The sequence below is a fragment of the Monodon monoceros genome, unplaced genomic scaffold (genome assembly GCF_005190385.1).
Source record: "Monodon monoceros isolate NGI ecotype Baffin Bay Population unplaced genomic scaffold, NGI_Narwhal_1 Super_Scaffold_12, whole genome shotgun sequence".
Lineage (NCBI taxonomy): Eukaryota > Metazoa > Chordata > Mammalia > Artiodactyla > Monodontidae > Monodon > Monodon monoceros.
Window position 1 is genome coordinate 127,281,425 of NW_021703768.1, and position 14,105 is coordinate 127,295,529.

Below are 14,105 nucleotides of genomic sequence, written 5' to 3' on the forward strand. Positions count from 1 at the left end.
GCATTCTCAATAAGTAGAAAAGCTTGTGCTCAAGCACAGGCAAGGCAGCAGACACTCAAGTTCAATGAAAAATGACTAAATAGTGTCACAGGGTGTGTGTGTATGTGTGTGTGTGGGGGGGGGGGGGGGCTCTTGAGGTCTCAGGGGACTGATCATCAAGTTTATAGGACCACCTATTCCCACCTGGCTGGAGGGCAGGCAGTCGTAGGAAAAAGGCTCAGGACTTGAGGGTCCTTCCTTCCCTCTCTGTGCCTCAGGTTGTCCTCTGGTTCCAGACTCTGACCTTCTGGGCTTGTCAGAACCCAAGGGGCAGCTGGTCCCACTGCAAGAAACCCGAGTAGAGTCTCCTGGGCCCTGCCCCAGCTCGGAGGCCCCTTGGGGGAGGGACAGGAAGGGAGGGAAGGGGAGCAGAAGGCGGTAAATCTCCCCCCCCTCGTTGGCCCCTCCCAGCTACCCTTAGGACAGCCCACATGCACCGGCTCCGGGGCCTGAAAAGGCTCTAAACCAGCACTTCTCAAACTTGTAATCACCTGGGCATCTTGTTAAAAGGTTCTATTTTAGTAAGTCTGGGGCACAGCCAGAGGTTCTGCATTTCTAACTGATCCCAGGTGATGCCGATGATGTAAAGCCGTGGACCACTCTGCGCGCGAGTAGCGGCCCTAGAGATAATCTGCCTCTTAAAGGTGGGAAAACCCAAGGCCCAGAGAGGTCAAGTCACATGTCCACGGCCGCAAAGCGAGCAGCCCCAGACCGAAGGAAAAGGCACCTGCCATAGGCACTAGACATTTCCCCAGCCCGCCAGCCGGAATCAGCTGCCCTTCCCGGGCCCTGGGGCCGTGTTTGTAAACTCGGCTGCCCCGCGCGGCTGAGCCCAGGGCCGTGAGGGAGAGAGCGCCGCCCGGCCGAGTCTTCCCCGCCTCCCTCCGCGCCGGCCTCTAGCTGTTCTGCGTCCGGCATCCCCGGCCGACCCGAGGAAACCCGGGGCGCCGAGGGTCCCCTGAGGCGGAGTGGTTCCGCACCCTCCTTCCCCTCCGAAGACAAACTTCTCCGCCGGCGCCCTTTACCTTTTTGGGGGGTTTGCAGCAGCTCAGCCTGCTGTGTCCGCAGCCCATCCTCCTCGGGGAACTCCCGGACGCCGCCTCCCAACTCCGGGGCCCCCAGAGGACCCTGCCGTTCTGGCCCCGCTGCCGGCTCCGCGCCCGCCGGCCGGGGCTGCCGGCGAGACCCTGAGACTGAACCTGGAAGCGCAGACTTGAGCTAGGACGGCCGCGCGCCGTAAATACTCGAAAATCAGGGCCTCAGCGAAGCCGGCGGGGCGCGCGGAGCCGCCGCCTGAGCAGGTGACCAGAATCTTTGTAAATGATAGAAAACTCGGGCCAGGGCCGAAAAGATCCCTACGATCAATGGATTCCTTTCCAGGCCCGCAGCAGAGAAAAGGCCAGGAAAAAAAAAATTAAAACAATTATTTAGTAAACACAACAGCTACCATTTATTGAGTTGTTTCTGTCCCGGCTTCTTTGCACATATTATTTCGATTTCTTGCAATCTCCTTGCAACAAAGGTATTAGTTCCTCCATTTTACAGGTGAGGAAAATCAGGCTCCGATATGTGATTTGCCCAAGCTCACAAAGCTAGTAAGTATCAGAGCCCAGATAAAAATCCAGTTCTAACTCCAGAACCTAAGCTTCCAACCATTTCCCTACAAATACATAATAATGGGAAGTTTAATTGTAATGCCTCCCCACTTCTGGGTCCACAGCTCCTTCCAGCTCACAAACACCTGTAATATTCTACTCTATCCATTTTGAATCGATGTTGCCCATCACGACAACTTTGTGAGGCAGACAGGCAGATGCAGGGAGAATAAGCGATGTAAAATGTCAGAGTCTGGGAAAAAGAACTTTTGTTTACCCTTGCTTTGTTACTAGCTGAGGTTTCTGGGAGTGGCAATGCAGGAAAAAGACACCTAACTTTGAAAATCAGTGTGAGTGTGTACCACTTGGAAAGATGTGCTGAAAAGGGACTTACAGTCTTGAAAGGGAAGAGAATGTGAGACCACTACAGAACTTCCCCCTCCACAGAGTAAAAACCCAATTGCAGCACGCTCAAAGAAAGGAAACTAAGGACACAGGTGATATTAGGTTCTTGGGAAGAAGAATAAGACGGTGGTTCACAAGGTGTGGCCCCCAAATCAACAGCATAAGCACTACCAGAAATCTTTGATAGAAATACAAATTCTCAGACCCCACCCAGACCTACAGATCCTAAACTCTGGAGATGGGGCTCAGCAATCTCTAGCTTCCTAAGCCCTCCCAGTGATCCTGAGCCATGCTTATGTGTGAGAACCACTGCTGTAGGACGCGCTGAACAGGTAATGAGGAAAGAGTATCTACTTAAATTAACAATGATTATGAAACAGTGCTCACGATTTACTAAAAACCCAAACTAACAAACAAGCAAAAAACCAGAACAAAGTAAATATCCAAGAAAAGGAGCTTGGTTAAAAAATTATGATATATCCATAAAAATAGAATATCATGTAACCTGCTAAAATACTGATGAGGATGAAGTCTTTAAATGTCATAAAATGTAACAAATTTATTTTTAAAAAGTGTTAATAGTGATTACCTCTACATGAGGGTGAGATTTTGGATATTCATTTTCTTATGTTAAAAAAAATGAGTATACACTTCTACTATTATAATAAGAAAATTATTGTCATAATAAGAAAAATGTTCTCCAAAAAATATGTTTTTAGGGCTTCCCTGGTGGCGCAGTGCTTAAGAATCCGCCTGCCAATGCAGGGGACACGGGTTCAAGCCCTGGTACGGGAAGATCCCACATGCCGCGGAGCAACTAAGCCCGTGTGCCACAACTACTGAGCCCACGTGCCACAACTAGAAGCCACCGCAGTGAGAAGCCCACACACCGTGCAGCAACGAAGACCCAATGCAACCAAAAATAAATAAATTTAAAATATATATATGTTTTTAAACCCAGGCATGAGATTGAGACTAGTTTTTCACCATCAAGTGGGTAAGGATGTGAAATCCCAAGGAAATAGACAATGATTGTGATGAACTAGGTAGGAAAGCAATGTAAAGGACAAACAGGGCCAAAAATGTGTAGGGAGATCATAACCAGTAATGTCTTGGGTGATCCTGAACCTGTTGTTTCTCTTTTTGGAGAGTTTCCCATCTGAACATCGAAGAGTTGAACTTTCTAAAAATGATCTGGAATTTTAATGTCAGCAGTTGGAATCAGTAACTTGGGCTGGTGGGTAGGAACCAGGAAGGCAAATTCTGTTCCCAGAGACTCTGTTCTCAGGAGCTCCTGCCTCCAGCTTCTTTAAGCTTCCTGGGAGACCAGGCTCAGATTTCTTATGTTCACACAACTGGCTTTTTGGTTATGTGCTTTGAAGTTCCACCTGAGAAAAAACCCTAAGGAGTTTTTTTTTTTTTGCTTTAGGAACTTGAGTTTAAATAAGTTGCTAATGAGATTTCTGGTGGTGGTCGTGCCAGTCAGGTTAGGTAAGGTTTTGCTGCAGTGATGAAAAACATGCAAATCTCAGCAACTTATGAGTGAAGCTAAGTTTTGCTCACACGACCCATCTAGCATGGGGAGGCCGAGGGCTCTGCTTCACAGAGATATCTGACACCATTCTAAGATGCAGCCATCCCAACTCCATGGCTTCAGGGTTTGCCAGGCCAAGAGAAGACAGTATATGGAGAATGGTACATGGGGTCTTAAATTCTTCCACTCAGGAGTGACACACATTAAGTCCACTCACATTTTATTGGCTAAAGCAAGTCGCATGGTCATGCACAACTTCAAGGGGATGGAGAAGTGTAATGTGTGCCCAGAAGGAGAAGAGAACCAGAAATACTGAACAGCAGAAATGTCTACCACAGTTAGCAATCAACAAGCAGGTACTATGATGTGCCCATTTCTTGGGCAAGTAGGGTAACTAACTCATCCTGGTCTGCTCAGGATTTCCCCACTTTCAGCACTGAAAGTCCCATGTCTCAGGAAACTCCTCAGTCCTAGGCACACTGGGACAGTTGGTCACCCTATGGGCAAGGACAGTGAAGACTCAGTTCTTGTCTTGAATTAGTTATAATCTATTTTCTTGACATTAGACCTATACATAGGAAAAGATGGGAAACTTACAAAAACAGGTTATAAAGCAAATGTCAAGTTGCATATTGCATGCAGGAAGTATTAGCATTAAAAGGACATAAGAGACAGTGGTGGATGGGGATGGGAAAGGAAGACTTCCTGGAGAAATACTAAAGCCAAAAGCCATTCATGGCAAAAGGAATCCTAGAATCTCAGGCTGGCATGGGATCTGATGCTTCACTTCTGTTGCTTCTAACTCAGATAAATCTCTTTTATAATTTCCCTTCTATAATTACCTTTCCTACTGTATTTGTGCAGTCTATGTTTGAATACTTCCAGTGATGGGGAAATCACTACCTATCTTTCCATATCTAGGGGGAAGAGGAGAAGCAGGAAGGAGTAATCACAAGAGGGAGGAACAGCATGGGTCAAGTCAGGGTAGACAGTGGAGGTTGCGGAGCTGGGGAAAAAGTAGGAATTAGTGTTAGTGACTAAGTTGTGTGTAAAGGGACAAAAGTGGAGGATGGGGTGAGCAATTTTGGGGAAAGATTGGAAAGAACAATATTGGAATTATCTTGAACACCTTTCATATGAAAAGTACAATATACTCACACATAAAAAGTTTCGCCTAGAATTTCAGGGCTCCCTGCAGCCCACACAGTGGGGCTGAGTGTGGATCCCAGGTTAAGAACCTCTCAATGCAGTGGTCACTAAACATCATTCTAGCCCTGAAAGCTTTCTCTGTGTGGGTTCCGACTGAGCCCAATTGTTTCCCAAACATGTTGTCTGCCCAGAGGAACTTTCTTTACTATCCACCTGTGTGAGTTACCATTCTACCTGTACATCAGGAAACAACTCAAATGCCCTCTCCTGACAAAAGCCCTGCAGCACCTGTTCTACAACTCTTTTACTTGTTTGTGTGCTCTGTGAGTCCTCCCTAATGGACTACGGGTTACACAGCTCTGCCTCCTGCCTCCTTATGCCACCTGGTCCTTAGTAGGTCATGGCAGAGACTTCCGGTCACCTTACTCAACTTCCATTCTTCTCTCTTCCTTAGTGATGGAATCCTGATAGTCTCTGGGTCAGGGGTGTGCTACTTCCTCAGCTTCACTTGCATCAAGGGGTGCTCAGTGATATGTAAGGGGGCATTACTGGTTGGGGCTTCCAGGACAACATTTAACAGAAGAATGACTCAGCTGGGAGCAGGTCTCCCCCTTTTCTTGCCCCCGCTTTTCCTGCCTGGAATACAGACGTGATGGAATACAGCCATTTTATTACCCTGAGCAAGAAGGTGGAAGGAACCTTGATCTCTGATGAACTGATGGAGCCCCAGTCCCAGCTTTTTTTTTTTTTTTTTGCGGTACGTGGGCCTCTCACTGCTGTGGCCTCTCCCGTTGCGGAGCACAGGCTCCGGACGCGCAGGCTCAGTGGCCATGGCCCACGGGCCCAACCGCTCCGCGGCATGTGGGATCTTCCCGGACCGGGGCACGAACCCGAGTCCCCTGCATCGGCAGGCGGACTCTCAACCACTGCACCACCAGGGAAGACCCCAGTCCCAGCTTTGATCAACCACTTCCTAATATTTTCACGTAATAGAATAAACAACAAATTTGTTTAAGCCACCGCCACTGAGATCACTGCCACTGAGATTCTGTCACTAGCAGCAGAATGCAATTTCTAACCAATTCATAGGTCACTAATTAACATTTGTTATATTGAATTTAATTAGAATAATTTACTCTTGGAGATACTATATGTACCCCAGCTTCAGTTCTGGAAGTGGGACACGAGGCTCTGCTGAGGAAGTTATCCTGGATTTGCCAGACTCTTGATGGAAATGTTGGTTTTGACAACTTCCTCCTGGAAATATATGTAAGAGAAGGAAATGAGAGGGGACCTAAAATTGTCGAGTTCTTAGGCTTCTATTGGAGTGTTTCTCAGGGAATGGGCAGGCTCATGTGCTTCAGAATCATCTGGATCCTTTTCCCATCTATTCAGTCAGGCCCTGGAGGGCTGAGTCTGAGGAATTTTCACAATAAAATTTGAAGCTTATTGCTCCAGTTGTTGTGGTAGGTTATCTCACCAGGGAATCAAATTATTACATTAATTATATCGAATTGTGTTGAACTGAATTAATAGGGAGGTCCTTGGAAAGGAGAATTGAGTCTGAGTAATGCTAATTAGCAAGAAGCCATCCCTGCCTATTTTCCCAGAAGACCTGTGGCTTGGGTCTTGGGGCTGCCTTGGGAGAGGCGGCAAGATTCACTTTACCACTTTCTTTGTACCAAGAGCGAATTCATGCCACCAATCATTGGTTAATGCTTTCTCTGTTCGATGAAGTTTGGATGGAGTCTTCAAGGAGCTTCTGTGGTGATGCAGATCAGGAGGGTACAGAGCATCACCTAGGGATTCTAGGGAAAATTACACACCACCTCTTTAAGTGGGCTCTAGGGTCTGGAGGCTGCTAGTAAACAGTTCTTTACATCAGTAGTTCTCAAAATGTGGTCTGGGGATCAGCAGCATCAGCATCTCTTGGAAATGGTTAGAAATGCAAATTTGGGGGCTCCACCCCAGACGAGCTGCCTCAGAAACACTGGGTATGGGGCCCAGGAATCTGTGTTTTATGAGTCCTCCAGGTAATTCTGATGTGTGCTTATGTTTGAGCTACTTTCAACCGTTATGTCCTCCCGCCAGCCATTTAAAAAAAATTAATTTTAGGGCTTCCCTGGTGGCGCAGTGGTTGAGAGTCCGCCTGCCGATGCAGGGGACACGGGTTCGTGCCCCGGTCTGGGAAGATCCCACATGCCACGGAGCGGCTGGGTCTGTGAGCTGTGGCCGCTGAGCCTGCGCCTCCGGAGCCTGTGCTCCGCAACGGGAGGGGCCACAGCAGTGAGAGGCCCGCATACCGCAAAACAAACAAAAAAAAAAAAAATTAATTTTATTTATTTATTTTTGGCTGTTGGGTCTTCGTTGCTGCACACGGGCTTTCTCTAGTTGCAGCGAGTGGGGGCTACTCTTCGTTGTGGTGCGTGGGCTTCTCATCGCTGTGGCTTCTCTTGTTGCGGAGCACAGGCTCTAGGCGTGCGGGTTTCAGTAGTTGTGGCACGCGAGTTCAGTAGTTGTGGCGCGCGAGTTCAGTAGTTGTGGCGCATGGGCTCTAGAACGCAGGCTCAGTAGCTGTGGCACATGGGTTTAGTTGCTCCACGGCATGTGGGATCTTCCCGGACCAGGGATCGAACCCGCGTGCCCTGCATTCGTAGGCGGATTCTTAACCACTGCACCACCAGGGAAGTCCCTGTCATCCATTTTTTAATGGGCACAGAGATGAGAGATGGAGTGAGGTCCTGGGCTCAGTGAGTCTCCAGTAAGCCCCATTTTCCGTGTTTGAGACATCCTTGGCTGGGCTGAGTGTCTGGTTTCCAGGCCACTCCTAACCGTGCCCTTCCTGTGACACACAGAGTACTGTTCCATGGGCTCTGAGCCAGGCCCTGAGCCATCTCACATCTAGGGACTAAGGGTGAGTCCTTCCAGATAGAGTCCCCTGATGATCAGCTTGTTCACTTAGATGTAATTGAATCATGGGACTTCCCTGGTGCTCCAGTGGCTAAGGCTCCACGCTCCCAATGCAGGGGGCCCGGGCTCTATCCCTGGTCAGGGAACTAGATCCACATGCCGCAACTAAGAGTTCACATGCCACAACGAAGATCCCGCATGCCACAACTAAGACCCAGCACGGCCAAATAAATAAATATCAAAAAATTTAAAAAATGTAATTGAATGAGCAGGACTTCAACACTAGCTGAGCTTTCCGGGCCTATATCAAGGATGGATATTGACTTGTCTGCCTGGAAGTCGGCCATCCACCTGTCCCCTCCTGTATGCCCCAGACTGTTTGCACCTTCCGCACGTTCCCACCCAACATCACGTTCTCAATTCCATTCAGTTCCAAACAAACTTACTGTATATTTTTAGTGCAATCCCAGTTTCCACCAGCCCATCTCATTTGAAAATGAATATTTTTCCACCTATATCATTTGCTATGTAATCAAAATTTAAGCAACCCTTTTTGAACAGATAACTGCCCTAAACCTCTCCTTTCTGGAAAACTCTTGTTTCCTGCCCTGATGCCACCTTCCTTTCTCCACTCCAATGGGAGCATCTTACCCACAGGGAACTAACTGGAGTGAGAGTTGGAAGATGGTGAGGCAGGGACTGTTTTCCAAGTCAAAAATTGGAACACATGATTTAACAAAGGAATTTGTGACATTTATATTCTTTATTGACCTAATTCTATTCATTTACTCTTTGCCAACATATTGGAATTTCTAGGACAGCTAAACGGTTTATGGGGACAAGGAGGCGGGATATTTGTAAATGGGAACAGAACACATGAGAAGCATGATCCAGCTCCAAGGCTTAAAACCTAACTGTCTACAAGGCTGGGTAGGTATGTAAATGAGAAGAGGGCATAAGACAGGGGTGGGGTTAAACTGGGGCCACATACCCCTCTAAAAGGAGCACAAGTGGATGTGTTGTGGTGGATGGTTGTTAGAAGGAAATGAAACTCCAAGCTGGCCTGACCTTCCGATTTGTCAAGAGAAATTAGAAATCTGGGGGTTTTTTTAAATGTAAAATTTGTCTCTCTCTCTCTCTCTCTCTCTCTCTCTCTCTCTCTCACACACACACACACACACACACACACATGCCATCATGCAAGCTAAACAAAATATTTGCAGGAGGTTACATAGCTTCTGGTTTAGGTAGACAAATAATGTAACAAGGGGTACAGAAAAATACCATGGAAGCAAAAGGAGTAACGAACTCTATCTGGGAGGAAAGGGAAGGGCAGGCTTCCTCAGGGATGTGATGGTTGACCTGGGCTGTGTAGATTAGGCCAGGATTCTTCTTGTCAAGAAAGTGGGGAAGTGTAACTCTGTGAGGGGATGACTGTGTTAACTTACATTATTGTGCTGATCATTTTGCAATATATATATATATATATATATATATATACACACACACATACACATACATACTTATGTATACATATATGTATAAAATTTAAAAAAAAAGAAAGTGGAGAGAACATGCGTGCCCAGTGAGCAGTACTGCATTGGTTTTTAGGGGGGCTCAGCCGCTCTGTATGGCTGGAGTACTGGGTGAGATTAGGGAAGGAGTGGGACACAGATGGACAGGACAGCCTCGAAGGCCCTTCTCACGCCGCATGTGGGATCTTAGTTCCCCTACCAGGGAATGAACCCATGACCCCTGCAGTGCAAGCGCAGAGTCTTAACCACTGGACCGCCAGGGAGGTCCCTGACCAAGACATTCTTTTTTTTTTTTTAACATCTTTATTGGAGTATAGTTGCTTTACAATGGTGTGTTAGTTTCTGCTGTATAACAAAGTGAATCAGTTATACATATACATATATCCCCATATCTCCTCCCTCTTGCATCTCCCTCCCTCCCACCCTCCCTATCCCACCCCTCTAGGCGGTCACAAACCACCGAGCTGATCTCCCTGTGCTATGCAGCTGCTTCCCACTAGCTATCTATTTTACATTTGGTAGTGTATATATAGGTCCATGCCACTCTCTCACTTTGTCCCAGCTTACCCTTCCGCCTCCCCGTATCCTCAAGTCCATTCTCTAGTAGGTCTGCGTCTGTATTCTCATCTTGCCCCTAGGTTCTTCTGACCATTTTTTTTGTTTGTTTTTTAGATTCCATATATATGTGTTAGCATACGGTATTTGTTTTTCTCTTGCTGACATACTTCACTCTGTAGGACAGACTCTAGGTCCATCCACCTCACTACAAATAACTCAATTTCGTTTCTTTTTATGGCTGAGTAATATTCCATTGTATATATATGCCACATCTTCTTTACTCATTCATCTGTTGATGGACACTTAGGTTGCTTCCATGTCCTGACTACTGTAAATAGAGCTGCAAGGAGCATTGTGGTACATGAGTCTTTTTGAATTATGGTTTTCTCAGACGTTCTTACTTTATCCTGTGGGCAGTAGGAGTGGCACAATCAGATTGGCCTTATTCACGGTCACTCTGGGGACTCAGGTGGAGGGCAGACAGAAAGCTCTCTCCTGGAGCCGTCAAACATCTCCTGGAATGGTTCAGGAGGGAACCGGAGCGGTTCCTAAAGGCACTTTGGTCCAGAAGGCCTGCAGCCCCCAGGTCCAACTCTGGCCCTGCCCCCACTGGGCTCCCAGCCTGAGATACTATGGTAACGAGGCAGGTACTGCAAAGGAGGCAGCGGAGCTTGGGTGCTGTGGGGTAGGCAGTGGGCAGTTTCCTTTCCTCTTGGCCTTGGGTTTCAACACGTTTGTTTTTGAAAAAACGTTGCAATATCTTTTAAATCAGCGCCTTGGACAGGATCCAAGGACAGTAGCAAGGATCAGCCTCTGTGGTACTTCTTAAAGAAGTAGCTGCAGAGGGAGGGAGCCTCGGAACCTGGATTGCTGGGAGAGCCCGAGTTCAGGCAGGGCTTGGAAGGTGGGCAAGGTGGAAGGAGATCAGATCTCCAGGTCACCCCATTTCCACTCTTCCTTCCTTAGGACACTTTTGCATCCAGAGCACTTGAAGATGAACAGTGTTCCAAGCTGTCCTGGAAAACCAGAACTAGTGGGTAGCGTAGCCCAGGAATGTGGGGTCCAGCTCCTTGGGAAGGAAGACCTTCCAACTGGTCCAAGATTCAGGGGTCTGGCTTGACAGGGAGTGAGGTCCCCATTGTGGGAGGTATGCAAGGAGAGGCTAACATTGATAGGGCATGTTGGAGAAAGTACTGCAAGGGCCTGCTGAGATAGGGGTCCTGAGGGAATGGGTGCTCAGATTCACTGTGATTGTGACTGGAAGGGGTATTTATTGTGGTCCCCCTTCAGAGACAGTAGTTCTTCCTCAAAGGAATCAAGATTGGCATTCAAGGGTTTTCCCTAGTGGCGCTGTGGTTGAGAGTCCGCCTGCCGATGCAGGGGACACGGGTTCGTGCCCCGGTCCGGGAAGATCCCACATGCCGCGGAGCAGCTGGGCCCGTGGGCCATGGGCGCTGAGCCTGTGCGTCCGGAGCCTGTGCTCCGCAGCGGGAGAGGCCACAACAGGGAGAGGCCCGCGTACCGCAAAAAAAAAAAAAAAAAAAAAAAAAAGATTGGCATTCAAGAGACTTTCATTCTAGTACATGTTGATGGGAATGTAAAATGGTACAGTCGCTATGGAAAACAGTGTGGACAGTTCTTAAAAAATATGGTAATATGATCCAGCCGTCTCACTTCTGGGTATATAGCCAAAAGAACTGAAATCAGGACCATGAAGAGTTATCTGCACTCCCAATGTTCACTGAAACATTATTAACAAAAGCCAAGATATGGAAACACCCAAATGTCCACTGACAGATAAATGGTTGTATGCATACAACCAAAGTTTAGTTAGCCTTTAAAAAGAGAGAAATTCTGCCACTTGTGACAACATGGCTGAACCTGGAGGACATTATGCTAAGTGAAATAAACCAGGCACAGAAGGATACTGCATGATTCCACTTGTATCTCAAATAGTCTCAGAGAAGCAGGGAAAGGTGGTTCTAGAGATCTGTGGTACAACATAGGGTCTGCAGTTAACGATACTAAAGTATTGTGCTCCGAAACACTTGTTAAGAGAGTGGATCTCATGTTTCGTGTTCTTACCACAAAAACGAAACCAAAAAACAAAGGGGCACAAGGAAACTTTCAGAAGTGATGGCCATGTCTATTACCTTGCCTGTGGTGATGGTATCAGGGGTGCATGCATATGTCCAAACTCATCCAATCATATATGTTAAATATGTACAGGTTTTTTTTATATATCATTTATACCTCAAGAAAGTTGTTTTAGAAAAGAGAGAGACTTTCATTCTGATCCTTGGCTTGCTATCGATTTGCATTTTGACCCTGGATAATTCACATACATTCACTTCTCTGGCCTCACATCTCCCCACCCCACACTTTACCCAGTGCCTGGCATGGAGTAAGCACTAGCAAAGATTTGTTTTTTGTTTGTTTTGTTTTTGTAAATTTAATAAACTCCTACAGTATATATACATATATTTTTTGGCCGTACCACACAGCTTGCGGGATCTTTTTTTTTTTTTTTGCGGTACGCGGGCCTCTCACTGCTGTGGCCTCTCCTGCTGTGGAGCACAAGCTCCGGACACGCAGGCTCAGCGGCCATGGCCCACGGGCCCAGCCGCTCCGCGGCACGTGGGACCCTCCGGGACCAGGGCACAAACCCACGTTCCCCGCATCGGCAGGCGGACTCCCAACCACTGCGCCACCAGGGAAGCCCAGCTTGCGGGATCTTAATTCCCTGACCGGGGACTGAACCCGGCCCCCAGCAGTGGAAGCGTGGAGTCCTAACCACTGGACCACCAGAACATTCCCAGCAAAGGTTCGTTGAACAAATGAATGAATGGATGAATTAGCTGGATTGGGTCCGAAGTTGGACTGGGATCAGCAGGCCTCAGAGGCTACCTGAACCTCCTGAAATTACATTTACAACTCTGCATGTATGAGCAATTCAGTTTTTTTCTGGGTAGAGGGTCTGTAGCTTTAATCACTATTGCCATCATTTATTGAGGATTTGTTACAGCAAACTAAGGTCTGTACATATTTTATCACATTTAATCTTCAGGAACCATGAGGGAGGTTGGAGGGGTTACCATTTCCACTGTACTAAAGTGGAAACTTGGGTTTGGGGAGTGTAAGGACTTGCTTAGGGTCATATACTGGAGTCGAACCCAGGTCCACGAGACTCCACAAAATAAGCTCTAAGCCACTGCGGTAAATTACTACAGCTTCTCAGAGGGATCTGTGACCGCAGAAGATGAAAACATTCTAGGACCCTGGAGTTCTATTTCTCTGTGGGACTGTGGGGAATGGGGAGAAAGGGGTGGAGGTGGAGGAGGAAGCCAGCCAGCCAGCCGGAGCAGGACAGCGCCCATGCCAGCAAGGGCTGCTATTTAGAGCAGCCCCAGAGCCCCCAGAAAGGATGATAAGGGGTAGGCAGGGAAGAGCAGTTGTAAGAGGAGCCCGGGGAGGGGGAGGCAGCCATCTCCTCCCCCCCCTCCTGATGCCTCCAGCTCACCCTGCCGCCTGATGTCTAAATAAGGCTTAGAAGCACATTCTAGGCAGCTAAAAATAAACTCTGGCTCCCCCTCCTGCCCTAGGGCTTTGGCGACCTCCCCAGCCCCGTCAGGGCTCCCCTGGGCAGGACCAGCTCTCGGAGCCCGCCCTTGCCGGAGCTATAGAATCTTGTGTCGCTGAGGACCCCAAGGCTCTGGTGGGAAAGCTTCCCACCGCAAGAAGACCTGGACCAGAAATCAGGACGCCCGACTCCAACTCTCGGCTCTGCCCTAACAAAGCTGGGCAAGTCCCTTTTTTCTTTGAACCTCAGTCTCCCCACATGTCAAATGCGGGCGTTTGACGAATGATGTAAAGCGCTGGCATTTTTGAATGAATTCAGGATCCCACACTCAAAACTTCAGAGAGTGCCCACTGGGGTTCTTTAGGATACATCTGTCCTGCAGACTCATGCCGTCTTTCATTAGGATCTTAATTCGCTGCCCAGTCCTTAACGATTTGAAACATTCACATAAAAATCTGGATTTCCAGCTTCTCTTGAAATATCGGGTCTGTCTACACTGGGCCAGTGTGTCAGGAAACAAGAATTGGGTAGCTGTCGCCCCCTGCTGGCAGAATTAACGTAACTACAGGTGGAGGCTGACGCCCTCACATTTCTGCCCAGCCTTGCAGTTGTGCGAGGCACCTGGAGCAATACGAGTGAGTACTCTGCGTGCTGGCAGATTCAGTTTTACAGGCTAGGGTCGGGACATTGGCATTGCTCTGCCCAGCAAATGCTAACATGTTATCGACAACAGCAATTTTAGTTATCGGACTCTAGCTGATTAGTGTTCAGTTAGCACAGCCTTGAGGTCAGAGGGGACA

The 14,105-nt window shown here is 47.9% G+C and overlaps 1 protein-coding gene across 1 annotated transcript in view; it reads right to left on the reverse strand.

Annotated features, from left to right (window-relative positions):
• Positions 1 to 1,251, reverse strand: part of CCDC69 (coiled-coil domain containing 69) — a 35,443-nt gene extending 34,192 nt beyond the window's left edge. Inside the window, exon 1 of the mRNA XM_029218990.1 lies at positions 1,065 to 1,251. Coding sequence (XP_029074823.1) covers positions 1,065 to 1,112 — 48 coding nt within the window. The 5' untranslated portion in view covers positions 1,113 to 1,251. The remainder of the gene's footprint in view (positions 1 to 1,064) is intronic.
• Positions 1,252 to 14,105: the final 12,854 nt, after the last annotated feature.